Source organism: Cydia amplana, chromosome 6, assembly GCF_948474715.1.
Source record: "Cydia amplana chromosome 6, ilCydAmpl1.1, whole genome shotgun sequence".
Taxonomy (NCBI): domain Eukaryota; kingdom Metazoa; phylum Arthropoda; class Insecta; order Lepidoptera; family Tortricidae; genus Cydia; species Cydia amplana.
This window is the reverse complement of record NC_086074.1, coordinates 16,006,891-16,024,997: the sequence shown is the minus strand read 5'-3', so window position 1 is coordinate 16,024,997 and position 18,107 is coordinate 16,006,891. Positions and strand designations below refer to the sequence as shown.

Here is an 18,107-nt window from a genome sequence, read left to right as displayed (position 1 = left end):
ATCTAAGTTTATATTATCCCACATGAACCTACATACATATATATTATATTGTACTTACATAGATTAATAAATAATAATATAATGTAGGAGGATTATCTACAAGTGTTTCTCTTGCCCGAGCAAAATAAAGTAAGTTTATATTACCCCACATAATGACCCTACATCAGCCCTACATACATAGGTATATGTACCGACATAAATTAATAAATAATAATATAATTTATTGCGTTTTAATCGTGTTCCATTGCTGGATAAAACCTACCCCTGCAAATAAATAATAACTATAAATGTATATTTCAGGAAATATATTTCAGATAGGTACATAAGTAGAAATATATTTACGCCAATTCTAACGATAAAACAAAACTTTACAGAAGTTTGGGAACAAATTGTGTTTTTTAAGTAGTCGTAGTGTGACTATCTGTATGTGACTACCTATCTATCGTAGTGTGACTATCAGTTTATATTGATAAATATGTTGCATTATCAACAACGATTTATCATACATAAATTATAAGCATCAGGTATATTATTTTAACCACACACGGAGCAGGTAAATACATAGTATTTATTTAATTTTTTTGCTCGTCATCATAGACTAAGCAAATTCGCGAACTACGTACTGTTTGATATGAAAAAGATAAATAAGTACGTCAAATCCATCTGTGATATGACTGATATGATATATCAAAAATAAATAAGATTAAATGTTTTATTGTATTACGAAACTATGGCATGGCATGTACAGCTAGTATATCATAAGCCTTCCTGACGTCTTCAGTGATATCTTTAACGGGCTCATCTCGAGTGGCCAACCACGTACTGCCGCTCTCTCCGCGTTTGCAGGCTTCTACAATTCCTTTGGCTGCTGATTCCATCCTGAAAATAAAACAAGAAAAAGTTTTTTTATAGGTACACTAAAATCTTATTTAACCTTTTCGACGCTGTGTCAAACACAAAAGCTGTCACGCTGACGCCACGTCACCGAAGTGTCAAAACTGAATTTGAACTTTATGCATATGCACGTAGGTCTATTGCTCTGTGATATGTGACCGGTTAATCGGTCTTTGGTGTTGAACCTACGGTGCGGATATATCGGTCACTGGCGTCCAAAAGGTTAAGTTAAATGCAATTTAGACAAATTTCATCACATCTAGTAAGTCAAAGTAAGTTACCGCGTCATATCATATTCATACTAAACGAAAAGATTACACTATATAAAGTATAGGTACGTAAACAACATGCTTATTTGTATCATTTCAATGAACCGCGCAATCTTCCTCTATAATCTAGGTATTTTAAGGAAGATAAAGATATATTTATTTAAGCCTTAATAATACATACTTAGGTAAAATATATATTAATATAGGTACCTTACCGATTTGAGGTATGTTAATCAAATCGACATCTTAAAATTTGTCCGATTTGACCGATTAACAGAACTCTCATAGCAGTGAACCCGTGAAAGTCAATGTGGAGAGTACGGCATCACTATTTTTCAAGCTAACTGTGAAATCTTAATCTAAGAATAAAATACTTAGAACTTGCTTCTGTAATCTCATCACGGGAAATATTTCCCCGTATTGAGCTTCGAAGTACTTGTCGAAGCGGCCTGTCTTCTGTGGCGTGAGTAGCCCCGTATCGGTAACGCCAAGGCATACGGTAATCACTCGTACGCCCGATCTGCTGTAGTGATCCTCCATCTGAAAGTAGGTTGTAGGTTGCGATTTCATTGTAATTTTGAAGAACGCATATTTACGCTAAAGATGCCAAATTCCTCCGGTTCAACTTAGATTTTTTCTCTAACTGTATTTTTTTTCTGTAGCAGAATTCTCAAAATACACTCGGGTATGTCAACTACGGCAGAATTAAGAGTGGTACTTAAGTCTAATAATGTGCAGCGGGAATCCGATGGATAAATCAGGCGGCCTAGCCAAGGTGACAATCGCTTGCGCTCCGCCATCGAATCGCTTTGTGTCTCTCTATCGCTCTTCCATATTAGTGTGACAGTGACAGTTGCGTTTCGTTCGCTACGTAGCGTTAGCGATTGGCATGTTATCGACGGCGCCAGGTAAAGTGGGACTCGGAAAGTGTACTCACTCCAAGGCAGTTGCTGAATTGCAGGACCGCGCTCTTGGTAGCCCAATAGACTGGCAGCGTTGGTTGCTGGCACAGCGCAGCCACGGATGACATGTTGATGATGGTGCCACCCCTCCCACCTTCGTCGCGACGCATCATTTCCAAGGCTCGTAGAGAACCGGTTACGAGAGACGTCTGAAAAACAATCGGTGGTCAAGTTACGACCAATATTAGTCCGCCGCCGTTCTTGGCTGATGATGGGTATCTATTGGATACAATACAGTTCCCAGCATGGCCACCGTTACTTCCACATAACATTCGCTTGATAATGATATTAGTTAAATGAGTCAAGGGGAAATAAATTAATGTTTGTAATAAATATATCTGTAATAATCAAATCTAGGTAGGCACTCACCACATTAATAGATATTTGCTTCTTATACGTCTGCCAGCTGTCATTCATGATCGCGGCATTGTTGATGACCACGTCTATGTGGCCACGTGTGTTGTTGACATCGGCCATGATGCCTAAGAACACTTCTTCATCGGTGACGTCACACAGGTGGAACTTCACTTTATCGCGGCCATACTTCGCGTTCAATTCGTCTTGGAAAGCTTCGCCCGCATCTTTAGCTATATCTAGTATGGCTACATGCTGAAATAGACATAATGTATATGTGTAATGCTAATCAACATAGTAAGTAGGAGAAGATAGTTATAACCAGGGCTTTAAATACCGTTAAAAAGTTGGTATCGTTACCACAAGGTGACAGATTTAACGTTAAGTTGTAACTAACGTTAGACCAGGTACCGTTAGTTATACTACTCTTTACCGGTAACAAAATGGTAACGTTAGCAGCTGTCAATTTGAGCTAACGTTAAGTCAAAGGTATCGATACACCATTGTTAACGTTAGTAGGTAACGTTAACAGCTGCTTATTTACCGTTTGATTAACTGATAGGTGCCATCATCGGTGACAATCGAGCGAATGTTCATTCACTCTCAAGCAGAGATGGGCAATTTTAATAACAAAACTTCCGTGAGACAAAGACATATTAAATGGAGATGGGCATTTCGTAATTGATTCCTGGTTCCACGATTACTCGAAATTACTTTGTAATCTGATTACCGATTCCCAGATTACTTTGTAATCTAACAATACCGAATTACTAATAGTGGAGTCAATATAAAGTTAAAGTTACATTAATTGCACAGTAAAATGTTTCTACACGGGTGAATTATATATCATATTGAATACCCGTCTGCGATTAACAACTTGATATCTGTTCCCGTTTTTTAGAAATAACATTTTTTTTATTTTATATTTTATACTACCTAAACAGTAATTTCTAACTAGAATTTTTTTGAAGAATGGGCTATGAAGCTTACACGACTACACGGTCAGAATTTCTCCCGACAATAATATTAATTATAGATTTAATGAAAAAAACAATAATTTTGTAAGTTTTCCATGACCGAGAATATCCCACACTGAGAGAAAAGTTTACTATTGTGGTTAATTTAATAGTATTTGTTTCGATCATGTTTAATTTATCTGCCCGAGGAACTGCTATATTCGCAGAATAGCAGCATGATTTTGGAAACAAACAGCAAATAATGTTCTACACAATTAATGGACACTTCTAGTTTTTTGGCAGTACATAACTGTACAAGTTATTGAAGACTACATACTTATTTTTCTCGCAATAATTAAATCAATTTCCAGCATAAGAAGTCAATGAAGTATGCTGTATTTCCAGGCTTCCACAGAGGCCAAGTCAAACTTTGTTTAAGATGTCAAAAAGATATCATTTTGTTATCATTCGCCCAACCGTCTCGCTCGCACCAATACATATTTCATCTAGTACGAGTGAAATGCACGCGCGAATGATATAAAATGACATCTTTTATAACAAAGTTCGAATTAGCATCAAGGTATATTAGGAAAATATACCTTATGACTCATAAGGCATTGCGTTAAGGTTTAATAATTCAATGCATAAAGTGTCTGTGTTTATGTGAAAAATGATAGGTGTCAATTTTTATATCTATTCACAAAACGTTTAGAATACAGGATGCACAGTCAGATATAAATAGACCCTTAAAGTCTTACAACTATCTATGATACTGGATCTCAAGCTTATTTGGTTAGTAAGTACCGTCCACCAAGTTATACTTCGAATAGCCACCCGGACAAATTCCAAAGCTAATTTCGAATTTTAAAATTTGACAATTCACGAGAAGAGTAACGTAACGTCAAAGGATATGTTTGTCCCTTTTCAACGATCCTGTCATCCGATGCTTGAGTAGAGAAACTAAAAGAAGCAAATGTCAGCAATTCGTAACGCTTAGTTTTTGTTAGCGATAGCGCATCGCGACATGAGAACTAGTATGAGCCTGGCTCTCGATTACGTATAATTGCAAGGAAACTTGGGATCAAGTTATCTTAGTCAATTTAGAGCAGTTGGAAATCAACTCATTGTGAAATTTTTGAACGTTTTCAAATAATTTGTTGGATTAAGTAGTATTTCAATTGATTGGCACCTCAAAATACCACAAATTGTATCAAAACTTTATTAATTACTACAACAGTAGGTACAGTGCAGTTATTATTGTTGAAACTTTGCGATAAAATCTTTTCCTTTGAGTGAGAAAACCAAAGCCATTAACCATGATTATATCCGAAAGAAATCATGTCTCTTATTGTTTTAACTCATACTACAGCTGGAAAGGGATGCTTACTTTGTTAAAATCAATGAATGACCTTTTGTTAAAATATCGATTATGCTTATCAGTACGTATTTTAAATTCTCGATGTGTTGATTTATACTGAGTAAAGTAAAATAAACAACTATGTTAAACAATTACGCTTTTTTATTAATTTAATGAATTAGGTTTTCACACCTGAGGATGCCGAAGACCGGGCAAAGTGGAGAAGGCTGAGCAGGAAAGCGGACCCTGGCGCTAGACCGGGAAAACGCTAGGTTGAAGAAGAAGAATGAATTAGGTTTTCGAAGTGTGTACCACCGTTTTCAGCACAAAGATTTAATTTTAAACGGATTTCATTATTTAGGTTTACAAAAGTGTTCTTTATTTCTTCGGAAGCCGTTCGAATTTTTATTAATAATTCTTCTCCAGACTTCACTGGTGTTGAGTATTCCTTCCTTATCTTTCAGAGTTCCCCATAGAAAAAAAACCAATGGCGTTAAGTCGGGTGACCGGGCGGGCCAGGTTAGGACGTTGCTTCCACGGCCAATCCACCTCTCAGGGTATTGTTCTTCTAGCCAATTTACGAACTGGGAACGAGGCTGAAGTGGGTCCGTCGTGCCGGAAGCACATAGTTCTTCGGGTTTCCAAATAGGTACACAAAGTGAATATCCGCTAAATGAGCCGGAGGATAATGCGGCATGGCGAATTTTATTTATTACAGTCAATCAAATTTAAAGATTTTATCTTGCGCATATCTTGACATCAATTTCGTCATTTTCGTCAAACTATCACCCAGTTATCGTGAAGGTAAATAGTTTGCACTCTCGTGATTGAGAACAGAACAAAATTTCGTTAGAAGTTCGAATTTGGCTAATAACCATGCAGTTAGTGCGTCTGCGTGTAAAATTAGTTGGTGGCTACGTCACGCATAAGGGTGTGTTAGAATTGAGATTTTTTAACTTGTGATTTGTTTTAAATAATTAATATCTCTTAAATTAAGGGTTTTTGGACTATGTGTTATATAACTTTATATACTCTAATTAGGATCTAAAATCGTTGGTTTAAATCTTTCGGGTAATAACCCCCGCGGTGTATATAACCCTATTACCCTTTGAATGACCTTTTTCACGTTTTCTACAGCAATGCAGTCGACTGCAGCAATTTTGAAGCGCCACATTGCTACCGACTGCATTACTGTGGTAAATGTCAAAATCGAAGTTCCTGTCTGGATTTTGGCGTCCATTAAAAATAAATAATCAAAGGAGGTCATCGATCAAATGGCCCGGAGGACAAGCCATCGTTAACTGGTAGAGAATGCCTTATGGCATTAAGTCCGCCTCTTGTACTATAAGGTTTTTCTTTTGTGCAATAAAGATTAACCACTTTATTCATAAACTTTACGGGCCTGATTTAGTTCAATTATGTTTATCCCTTACTTACAAATACATAAGTTAAAGTGACAGATAAGGACAAACGATTATTACTATTATTAGCTAATTGAAGTTTGTAGCGCGTTTATGAATAAGGGGTTAAAGAAATAAAATAAATACAGATGATGACAGTAATTATATACGCATTTTATTACGGAAAAAGATTTAATATTGGGTGTAAATGAAACGGGAATTGGAAATGTAAAATAAAATGATATTAAAATCTCGAGTGTCGGATTCATGTTTTGATATATTTTTTGTATTTTAATAATAGTTTGGATTTATTAAAAGAATGTGACATATTTTGTGGAGATTTCTTTTTAAATATAGTATTTGCAACATAGGTTATCACATCTCAAAAAATCTCTGGTGTGAGAATTCATGTAGAGCTCTCATACATTATGAACTGTGCTGACCAGACTATTTTACAAGCAAGCAGTAACATCAATAAATAGGTGTCTCATTTAATATAATCCGACTAAATTACATTTCAGCAACACCTCCATATTTCACAAAAAAAATCAAGACATTATCCAACCTATATAATCTTGACGTATATTATATCAAAGACGCCTGTACCTAATATAAACCGACCAAGTAACGAATTAGCTATACCATCATATTTAACAAACTAATTTATGACGTTTTGCAACCTTCTTATTTTGGCAAATATATTCCGACACAGCCGGGTGGTATTTTATCTGTCCAATCTCGGTCCATTGTGTATTTGCGTCTCACATTTTGCTTAATGAGAGAGTGAGACGCAATGCATATTGGACAAAGATCTTAAACAAGTAGAATACCACCTCTTTCATTTGATAAACATAAAGAATAATGACAAAAGACTATGAACTCTAACTACTAGAATTAAAGTTGAGTTTTACTAACGTACATAATTATCTTTAATGTATTTTGACTGATTCTATTTCAATTTGACAGAAGCCCTGCCGTATTTATGGTCAATAAGGTCTACTGGCCTTAAAATTGTGTATGAAATTACAAGCAAATATCAGCTTAAAGAATGATAGTGTTAACGTTAGTTTGGTAACGTTAGTTTATAATGTGAATTGGGTAACGTTAACAAGCCCTGCAATAAAAAGTAAAATTACCGGTAAAATTAACGTTAACTAGCTAACGTTATAATAATGTTAAGTTATCAAGTATCGTTACCATTTACTACCGGTAATAAGGTATTTTTATGATTTTAACGTTAAGTAACGTTACTTTATAATGTGAATTGGTAACGTTAACAAGCCCTGGTTATAACCTCGGATTTATTTTTACCGATTTTTTAAAAAGTTACTTTGCATATTAACATAACTTTAGTGTTGTAATCGCAACATTAGCGAGAGTGCGACCTCTCTCCTGTAAATGTGAATGGCTTAAGTTAGGTATGCTATTAATAATATTGACTGTTTAATATTTTATATTTTCAACGTTAGGTTACAATGGCTATGTGATTGTGTTGGCAAGCTAATTTACGTGAATTGTTATATTACCTGAACTTTTTCTTCCATCAGTAGCCTTACAACGCCCGAGCCGACGCCGTTGGCCCCGCCGCTGATCAACACTACCTTGTCTTTAAGGTCACACATCCTGATCTTTGAGTTTACGTTGGTAATAAGGTTTTATATGTAGATGTAGTGTAGGGACGTTCGGCCGGAAGCAGGCGGGCTGTCGATCACGTGTCGCGTTCAAGGTTTTATATAATCGCGAACCACTTAGGCTCACTTGCACCATTCACTAACCCGGGGTTAGCCGGTTAAACCTGGAGTTACCATGGTTAACAGTACAATTTGACACTGGGTTACCGGTTTAACGGCTTAATCTCGGGTTAGTGGGATGGTGCAAGTGGCCCTTAGACGATTTAGTTTTTTTATTGTAACCTCCCAGGCCCTATAAGACTTAACCGATCGCACTAAATAAAAAGTTTTCATTGAAAATCTTGATGATGAACATCTCTAATCTAATTGAAACATTAATCTAACGACTGTCTGCACTAAAGGGTTGCAGCGAAAAAAATCTGGTTTTTATTATACCTAAATCAAATTGCAGGTTTTACCACTGAGCTAAGCTTTCCCATCTTAAAGGCCGGCAACGCGCTTGCAACCCTTCTGGTGTTGCGGGTGTCCATGGGCGGCGGTAGTCGCTTACCTTACGCTTACGCTTACTTAGGTGATTCGTTTGCTCGTTTGCCTCCTATATCATAAAAAAGCTGCAGACGGACAGACAGATAGACGGACAAGACGAAACTATAAGGATAAGGATTCATAGCAAAGCCTCTAGGATACAGGAGGTTATTTTTTTCACTCATTACAACAACTCACAACTTTCTTACTCCGTCTGTAAAATACAACTAGTTCAATCTGTACTATCATGGAATAACTAGGCGAATTATCATGGAATAACTAGGCGAATTAGATTAGATTTGGTATCGCTAAAAAATATTAGTTTTATCTATTTCATATGAGGTGAATATATTGCTGTAGGCATGCTTCATAGGAGGTGTCTATGAATGAATGAAAATCTTTATTTCAGGCAACTAGTGGCCCATACATAAATACCTTAAAACTAGCATACATATTATAAAAATATATTATCAAAGTAAACACTACAAATAACATTATGGTTGCGATGCATTACGCAACTCCGCCACAAAACAGATACAGTACAGAAGTCAATCACATGTATATACTTCACTTTTCATACCTACGCTCGGCGGTCGCTCTAGGGTTGTCAACTATGATTTATGCACAAAAAACTATCGTGGTAGTGGCACTCGTATCTAGTAGTGGCCGGGGCGGGGTGCTTACCTATACCTACCTACCTAACTTTTCTGTTTAACATTAAAACGAACCATCGAAATACAAGCAGATACCTACTTACCTTTCTGAAACCACTGGTAGCTTAAAAAACGACAATAGGCTACATGACTAATTTTTTTTTATGGTATCAATCGATCGGGTTTGTTTTTAGGATCAAATGTCTATATGGGACCCATTGCATTAAAGTAACACAAAAGTCAGAAATTGTAGTCAAAGTCCGACAGTCGCACTTCACTCGCGAAACGCCCTATACAAAACGGCCAGAGGCCGTGACGTCATCGCCCACGTTGTAGTATGGACAAAACAAGAAAATTGCGTTTTTGTCGGTGAAATATTGCGTTTATGTATATAGTTGCTATACAATATTTTTTTTGGTGAAATGTAAGGAATCGAATGGTACCCTTACTTTTATCGTTTTTGGAAGTTAAAAAAAAACTTAAATTTTGAAACTTTCAGGTCCTGTATTTTTGTAATTTTTCAATATTTTATTTTAATATCCACATTATTGTGATAAATTGCTCGTTTGCTATCTATTTTACTAGATTTTGTTATAAAATTCAACATGTGTCAACATCCCTATTCATTGTTTAATGTTGAATTTAAACAACCGTCCACTGAACAGTTATAATAACTTTTTTTTAGTTTCTCCATTATTGCACAAAAAAGTTCACAGATGCGTGTCTCAAGCGGATGGCACTCGCGTTCGCACTGGTCCCAACTGGTCCGAGATATCGTGTCCGTGAGCAGTGTCTATGTGTGCGTTGCTCGAGCGCACTTTGTATGTAGATTGATTTCTGTACTGTATCTGTTTTGTGACTCCACTGTGTTAGGGAGCCGGCCGCGGAACCGCCGAAACTTGACACCCTTCGGTCAAAACTCCTTGGTGAAGGTCGCTAGACGTTCATAAACGAATTCAAATATCTATCTAATATTTAAAACTTTTGCCTTTTGAACACATATTAACTCACATTTATAGACGGGTCTAACGCGAAATTTATTCACATAAGTACCTTTATTTACGACGTTTCGACACAGGTTTCACTGGTCATGGTCGCGGCTAACTGATGTCCCAGCAAAATGTCAAAACAGACATTTGTACAACTACCCGACGAAAAGTGTATGAAAAAGTTTGGGGTTGGCATCACATTTTCAAACCACCCACTACACATAATGTTAATTATTGTCAATAGTCCGACACGCAACACTCACAATATCCACGCACACGTCCGAAGGTAGATCCTTGGGCTTTAACTTCTGTATCACTTCTGTAAAGGTATGTGAATAAATTTCGCGTTAGCTATAAATGTGAGTTAATATCTATCTATCTGTCTATATGTTGCAAATTTTTCTCAATCTGGTTTTAGGTATTCAGTTCTAGTACCGTGGTTATGACAAATAAAACAAAGCGGGTGCTTATTTTCGGCACTGGGGGCCGATTTTTGAAATTCGACCACTAGATTTCGTGTATTTCGTTCTGTAATATCTCCACTACTAGGAATGTAAATTCTACTAATAGAATTGAAAACGAGTGGTCAATACCACTAGATTCTCAAATTCTATCGCTCGTATTTCAAAAATCTACATTTCGCCGTTTTCCACCGATTTTCAAGTGACGAAACCGAGCGATCGAAATTCAAAAATCGGTCCCCTGATCTCTTCAACCGACTATAATTGGCGACGCTATCGTTACGTTATCATAGTTAAATCTAAATACCACATATCCTATAGACAATTGTGAGAAATAATGAGTATAATTCGTGTAGATACTTACTCATTATTTAGGAGACATACAGAACGGCTTGTCTACGTTGCGATGGCAACACTATGCCATTTAAAACAAGAGTGAGAAAAGATTGCGCGTTTTTATAATATTGACACAGTTGTTACTGACTTTATCAACATTGTGTGTTAGTATTGAGCTTATTTTCTTGCTAAGATGTCGTATGAGTGGCGGAATAAAGTAGTGATGATCACCGGGGCCGCTAACGGCATCGGAGCTTGTGTGGTGCGCTTGCTGCTCGAAGAGGGGGTTAAGGTAAGCACTTGCACTTAAATATTTCAATGAACCGCTCAAAAAATCTAAGTGTAAGGCCTGAGTGGACGTTCGAAGCGGAGCGTTCGGCGGGGCGCGCAGCGTGGCGTCGGGCTCACAAGTAATTTGAGCAGCGTGCACTAAGGCCGCTCCTATACGCTTGCATTTGTTTAACATGCACGCCGCACGCCCCGCCCTGCTGCACGCCCAACTCGAGCGTCCACTCAGGCCTTACACTAAGGCGACCTGCGGCGATGAAACAAGGAGCGATCGACTACTCTCTCGAGCAAGAAGCGAACATAGAGATCCATTTAAACAAAACAATTTTATCTTTGGTCTACAGCATATTGCCGTTCTCGATGTAGACGAGACGTCTGGCAAGGCTCTCCAAGACGAACTTAACACCAAGTATGGGTCCGGCAAGACAAGATTCTACCGGTGCGACGTGACCTCCGACGATCAGCTGATCGCCATATTTGACTCTCTAGTGAAAGAACAGGAGAATATTGATGTGGTAATCAACAACGCGGCGCTTATGAACGATAACGTTTATAGGAAAGAAATCGAAATTAATGTGGTATTTACTTTTCTTATTATGTTTATAAAATGTAACGGTTCAGAGTTTCGCTTGTTTTTATGGTTCCGTAAATCAAAGGGAAAAAACGGAACCCTTATAGGATCACTCGTGCGTCTATCTGTCTGTTCGACCATCCCCCCCCCCCCCGTTATCTCCGAAACTACTGGGTCTAAAATATTGAAAAAAAAATACACAATACATATTAGTTCTTTACCTGTAGATGACAGGAAAACCTATTAAAAATGTGCAGTCAAGCGTGAGTCAGACTTAATGTATGGAAGCCTTGGAACGCAGGTCCGACTCGAAATTGGCCGGTATTTTTGAAATGTGTGTAAGTACTATAGGTACTTATTTTCAGACTGCTCTAGTAACAAGCACATTGAAAGCCTTGGAGCTGATGCGAGTAGACGAAGGCGGCAGAGGGGGAACTATCATAAACGTCTCCTCGACAGCGGCGCTTAAGCAGACTTCTTTGATGCCTGTATGTTTTGGCATTAAGGCTGCAGTACTACAGTTCAGTAACTGTATCGGGGTAAGTGTTTAAATACACATTATAACAACACAACAATGAATATGTACAAACTTATCACAAGTAAGGGGAAAACACACTTATCCCACGTACGCAACGTATGCAATGCATTATGACAATCTGAACCCTGCAAGTTGTATGCTTAGAACCATATTTGTCATGCGTTGCGTTGCGTATGACAAGTATGTTTATAAGCATACAAATTTCAGGGTTCAGATGTCATAATGCATTGCATACGTTGCGTACGTGGGATAAGTGTGTTTTCGCCTGTATTGTAATGTGTATTTTTCGTTTATTTTTTTATTGTAATAATAGTATGTATAAGTTTAAAATGTAAGCTGTGCGTAGTATCATAATTATGTATTTCTATGCACCGCTGTTGTATTAAATAAATGACTGATAAGATAAATTAAAAAATCTGTGGACTTCCTTTATCAGGACATATGAATATGTCCTGATAAAGAACGGTTGACGAACTTCGAGGAATGATGCCGGCGGTCAATGGCACTGTGCAAACAGGACAGCAATATTATTATGCAATGCAATAGAGATAGGGACAAGCGGGTCAATGTACGAAATTCCTCGTGCAAGGGGTTTAGTTGATAAAAACTTTGCCGTTTTTACTTTTATTATTTGCCTCCGGTACCATAAGCGTTACAAAATAGCGTAGCTCAGATGGCAGTCGCTTTCGTAAAAATTAGTGCCCACGCCAATTACTGGGATTACTTGCCAAGCAGACCCCAGGCTCCCATGAGCCGTGGCAAAATGCCGGGACAACGCAACGCGAGGAAGATGATGATGACCATAAGCGTAACAAAAAGCGGGACCTCATGGTGCTTGGGATCGTTAGAATGGTTCAATAGTATGTACCTATATGCAATGAAGGAAAACAAAATGATAATAAAATAAAAGCTGTTTTAATATTAACGAATGACTAAATTACAGAAAGAAGAATACTTCGCCAAAACAGGCGTACGAGTGTTGACTGTATGTTTTGGACCTACAGCCACCGAGCTGGTTAAGCCAACCAAACTGGGCTCATTGGATAAAAACATTACGCCAGAGATTCTTGCTGGAGCACTGGCTACAAAAATCCACCGGAAGTAAGATTTCATTAATGTTGATGTATTATTATTATTTTTTTGCTTGTATTGTATGTAAATTCAATGTTGACGTGTAAAAGTGCCCTTGTGGCCTATTTGCTGAATAAATGTTGAAGTTTGAAGTTTAATTAAAGGCGTCCCGTATGCCCGTAGCTCCAAGAAGACTTATTAGGTTAATGTGTAGGTACGCTCTTGAAGAAAAAAGTAAAAAAAATACGGTAGCATACGTATGAAAAGGGATATGATTAAAGTGTTCAAAAGGTTAAATTTTAAATATCCGCTGATGCCAACACCCTCCTTCTACGTGACTATGACTACTTGTTTAACAGATTGGATTCTTTATCTGACTAGGTACTAAAAAATATATATATATAGGTATGTATAAGCTAATCACCACTAGTACAAGTTTTAAAGTACTAGTACAAAATAAAAAATAAATATGCTGATGATATACTTACTACTAAATTATTGTTTTATATGTAATTATGTCAGTCATTTTACTACAGTAAAACCCGCTTAAGACGATTCTGAAGGGACCTATCAAAAAAAGCGTCTTAAACGGGAAATCGTATTAAACGTGAAAATAAACTATAATAGTGGTGATAATGAGCTAATTAAATCTAAGTGTAGGTAGGTATAAGTTCACACGCGATTAAATAATCTAGGAATACTAACGATAGGCTTAACTAGAAAGTCATGGAGTAACTGACTGTAAATAAATATGGGAGCGATAGCTTGCACTCCGTGGTCCATAACGGTCAAGCAGATAGCATCGCATCTCACGCTGATGAGGACCCGACAAAAGATATTAGATAAAACCAAAAAAAAACCTGAGGTAGGTAATAAACACAAAAAAAAGTTGGCTAACGGCGTATTGCATAACAATACGATGGTTAAGTCACAAACACAAACGTGCAGATGTTGCGTATTTAACGGGACGGGTAAGTACAATATAGATGGCGTATTAAGCGGGACACGAGTCGTATTAACCGTGAAAAAATGTATGAAAACAGGCCTAAAATTGCAGGGACTGGCGTAAAATGGCGTATTACGTGGGAAATCGTATTAAACGTGATCGTATTAAGCGGGTTCTACTGTATTAATAATTGTGATAATCAGTGTAGGCTTTCAAGGCAAATGATTTGTATTTATTGTTGTCAGCTATGTTCCAATTTGAATAAGTACACGAAATTAGTATTAATCAAATAACCAACCATATGCTTTTGTCACAAAAACATCTTTTGGACACATTTAAAGGCCTGTGTACACCGGCTGCGTGTGCGTGACGTGCACTGTTGGATGTTGGAGCCGCACACGCACACGTCACGCAAGCGGTGTGCCGTCTCTCATAAGGATCTGTATACTACAACGCCGCAGCCGGCGTGCACAGGCCTTAAAGCTGACACTTCAAATAAATTAGAGTACCCTCTTAGGAAAAATGTTTCCCTAATATTTAACCGCAAGCAGAAACGAATTACGCGGGCACTACACTGGGGCAATATGTTGAGTTTATTTTGAATACACCCGGCGTTCGACAGCCACTTCAATAGCAATCGGAAAAATTACCTGCGCACCATTACGTGTGGAGTCGATTTGCGTCTTAATTTTGGTGAGTTTAGGAGATACGGCCGAAGTACTCAGGGGAACATTTTACTGGGTAAGTCGATTCGACAGTTTATTTTATGCACTATTTCACAAATAAGATGAATAATATGTAGAGTCAAGGTTTTGTTTATTTACTTACATTATTTTCCAATTACTTTTAAACTGACAAAAGGAACAAAATAATCGCACCATTATCTCTCCCTTATCGAGATTAATATCTGGGTGACCGAGCGTTGCTCGGAAAACATAAAAACTCAAAAATGCGCGTTTCCCAGAGGTAAAACCTAGCTAGATCGATTTTTCGCCCCCGGAAACCCCATATAGCAAATTTCATCGAAATCATTAGAGCCGTTTCCGAGATCCCCGAAATATATATATATATATATATAAATAAATAAATAAACAAGAATTGCTCGTTTAAAGGTATAAGATAAGATAAGTAAGAAATAGATTCGTCTGCTTAATTTTACTGTAGGTACGGTACGTACAGTCACCTGCAATAATATGTTACTCTTCGAAGGCCGCAAAAATATATGACACGCTCTTATGGCTCTACAAATAAGATCGTGTCAGATATTTTTGCGGCCTTCGTTGTGTAACATAGTATTATCGCAGGTGACTGTATGCTGATATGCTGACCAGTGACATAGTTACTTTTTGTGCAACAGCTGGAGCCAGTAACAAGCCTAACGCACTGAAGTAGCCTTAAGAAACCTCTTTGTTCAGAAGTGACCAAGTATTGGTCAGGACTAAGGACGGAACTTCACCCGCAAATAAATATTCTACATATTTTTATTCTGTGCGTACCTATTAACTAATTTTTTTCAAATTTTTGCAAGAATCACATAGTCATCTAAATCGTTCAAGCCCTTGGGATGCGGCATTCGCACTATTTCCCCTCTGCCTAGGTACAAGATCAACTGATCCAGCGCGGGTAATAAAACTAGTTGCGCTCGGATTTTTAACTAGACCGAGTCCAGACGCGCGAGTGAACACAGCAGCAGAAAAAATGCCTAATTACTCGGTTTTTTTTGTTGTAAAAAGAGGGCGGGGACATCAAATTTATAAAAAGAAGGTGTTACATTTCACATGTAATATTTTTTTTACATGTCATACGTTTAATTACATTTAAACACAATTATTATATTTTAGTCTCATGTAATTGCTGGATTTATCGATTTTGCTCGCCCAGTACAAATTGCGGATCGGTCGAGCGACAAATCCGACTTGTCATCTCTCAGAAAACAATAAAATTCTTTGACGAAAATGTGTTAGTGTGCGTGTTGTGACACTTGTGATTCGTCCGTACACAAAAACAGATCGAGGTGTGCAAGATTTGTCTGTGTAGGGTGTCATTCTCTATGTATTTGTGTCATCATTACAGATTGGATTTTGTATGTAAGTGTGTGAGAAGTGCGACTGTGTGCACGTTCCCCCCCCCGCGAAAAATGGCAGATTGATTTGAATGTCAAGATATCGCTTGGGCCTATCCCTTCCGCCGCGACCTGTCGGAAGCCCGTGTTGATCGAAGTTCGAGCCATTTCAGAGACCCCCGAAAAAAAAAAATATATATACAGTGTGGAAAGATAAGTCGGGCCCTGGAGGGAAACTACCTTAAATCCTAAAGCTGGCTCATTTTACTTAAAGGAGACATTCCTTTATTAAAAAAAATATATATATATATATATATATATAAATAAACAAGAATGCTCGTTTAAAGGTATTAGATAGATTAGATTAGATTTTCACGATTATTTCACTGTCTGACAGTCGAACGAGACAAGGAAACTGACAGTTATAAGTTTTTTTATAGTTATATGGTAAAATAAAGACTGACAGTATGTAGGTATATTAGATTAAAAAAAGGTTGTAATTGTGTATTTTTATGAAAATTCTCTTTATTCTAGTTGGTCAAACCTGTTTACTGACAAATTAATAAGATTTAAGATAATAAGAACAAAAAAAAATATACTCATTTTCTTTTGGATGCTAGTACTTGCTAGTACTAGTGTAAGACAAAGACAGTATGATTCTCTCTGTCTATGTTTGAAATGAGTTAATGAGACAGTCCTTTGACAAACTATTTATAACTACAATAGAAGTAGGTACCTAGGTAAAATGTATGCGTAGTCTACGCGAGGGTTGGACCCCTTTAACAAAAGATAATGTTTCCTAGAAAAGCGTGCGCGTGGTCACTGTTCTTATACTATAAGTATACAACGTCTGTCCTAAGAGGATCAGTACTCTGTTCACTCTAAGCAGCTTTAAGAGCCAACAGGAGCTAAACTTAAAATATTTTAGGTAAATATACCCGTCTCGCTAACGGAAGTGGCTCCTAAAACTAGTGCGATAAGGACAAGGCGAAAAATCCTGCGTAAAAATATCAAAAATCGAGGTTTCGTACTCGACTGTTTCCTCCTCCAAAACTTAACCAATCGTAACCAAATTTGGAAATCTAAATGATTATGACATTATCTGTGTCGGACCGTTTTGCTTTTTTGACTAATTGATGTCAGTTTTGAATAGCACGCCTCTCATTGCGGCATAGTCAATTAGGCCATTTTGGCCATTTTTGAAGGGCTCTAGCGCCTTAAAAAACAAAAATATCAAAAAAAAGCAAAACGGTCCGACACAGATATTGACAATATTAATCTGTGTTGAAAAAATCATTGCTCTAGCTTCAAAACCCACGGAGGAAACTGTCGAGTACGTTTGTATGGAGAAATGACCACTCCTGTTGGCTCTTAAACAGAGGACATACTTCGCCCACAAACTATTCCTGAGACTGCGTGTATTGGAAATAGTTTGATGCTTGAATTTGGCCGGTAATACCATTAACAGTTTCAAAATGCCAATTTGAGTAGAGTTGAAATATTTGTGGCCTCAATAGCGTGTGAGGATGTGACACAAAGTTTTAAACATGCGGCATTAAAATAGGGACACATTGTTTTCTAACCGAAATTAATTTGACAGAAACCCATTTTGTCCATCCATTCATTCCAGAAACCAGTAATTTTGCGCTTGAACGAAACACGTGTTTTCTGCTCATCTGCTTCTGGCTTTTGACAATGAGCACGATGAGCACCTACTTGGAGCATGACAAGACTATAAAACTTTTTAATGCGTCAAATTGACATTTTACGTTACGTCAACCGTCCATTGGCAAAGTGCCCTGCCAACAAACACCATTCTTACAAAAAAAAAACGTCAACCGTCA

At 37.4% G+C, this 18,107-nt stretch overlaps 2 protein-coding genes across 2 annotated transcripts; one reads left to right on the top strand and one right to left on the bottom strand.

Annotated features, from left to right (window-relative positions):
• Nucleotides 1–698: 698 nt before the first annotated feature.
• Nucleotides 699–7,847, bottom strand: LOC134649157 (15-hydroxyprostaglandin dehydrogenase [NAD(+)]-like). The gene is made up of 5 exons (XM_063503870.1): nucleotides 7,719–7,847; nucleotides 2,495–2,734; nucleotides 2,101–2,274; nucleotides 1,538–1,703; nucleotides 699–898 (listed from the first exon to the last, which is right to left on the bottom strand). Exons 1-5 carry the CDS (start codon nucleotides 7,812–7,814, stop codon nucleotides 729–731), a joined length of 846 nt encoding a protein of 281 aa, XP_063359940.1. The 5' UTR covers nucleotides 7,815–7,847; the 3' UTR covers nucleotides 699–728.
• Nucleotides 7,848–10,960: 3,113 nt separating this feature from the next.
• LOC134649156 (15-hydroxyprostaglandin dehydrogenase [NAD(+)]-like) lies at nucleotides 10,961–13,289 on the top strand. The gene is made up of 4 exons (XM_063503869.1): nucleotides 10,961–11,079; nucleotides 11,420–11,653; nucleotides 12,012–12,185; nucleotides 13,128–13,289. The coding sequence occupies exons 1-4, from the start codon at nucleotides 10,981–10,983 to the stop codon at nucleotides 13,287–13,289; spliced, it is 669 nt and encodes a 222-aa protein (XP_063359939.1). The 5' UTR covers nucleotides 10,961–10,980.
• Nucleotides 13,290–18,107: the final 4,818 nt, after the last annotated feature.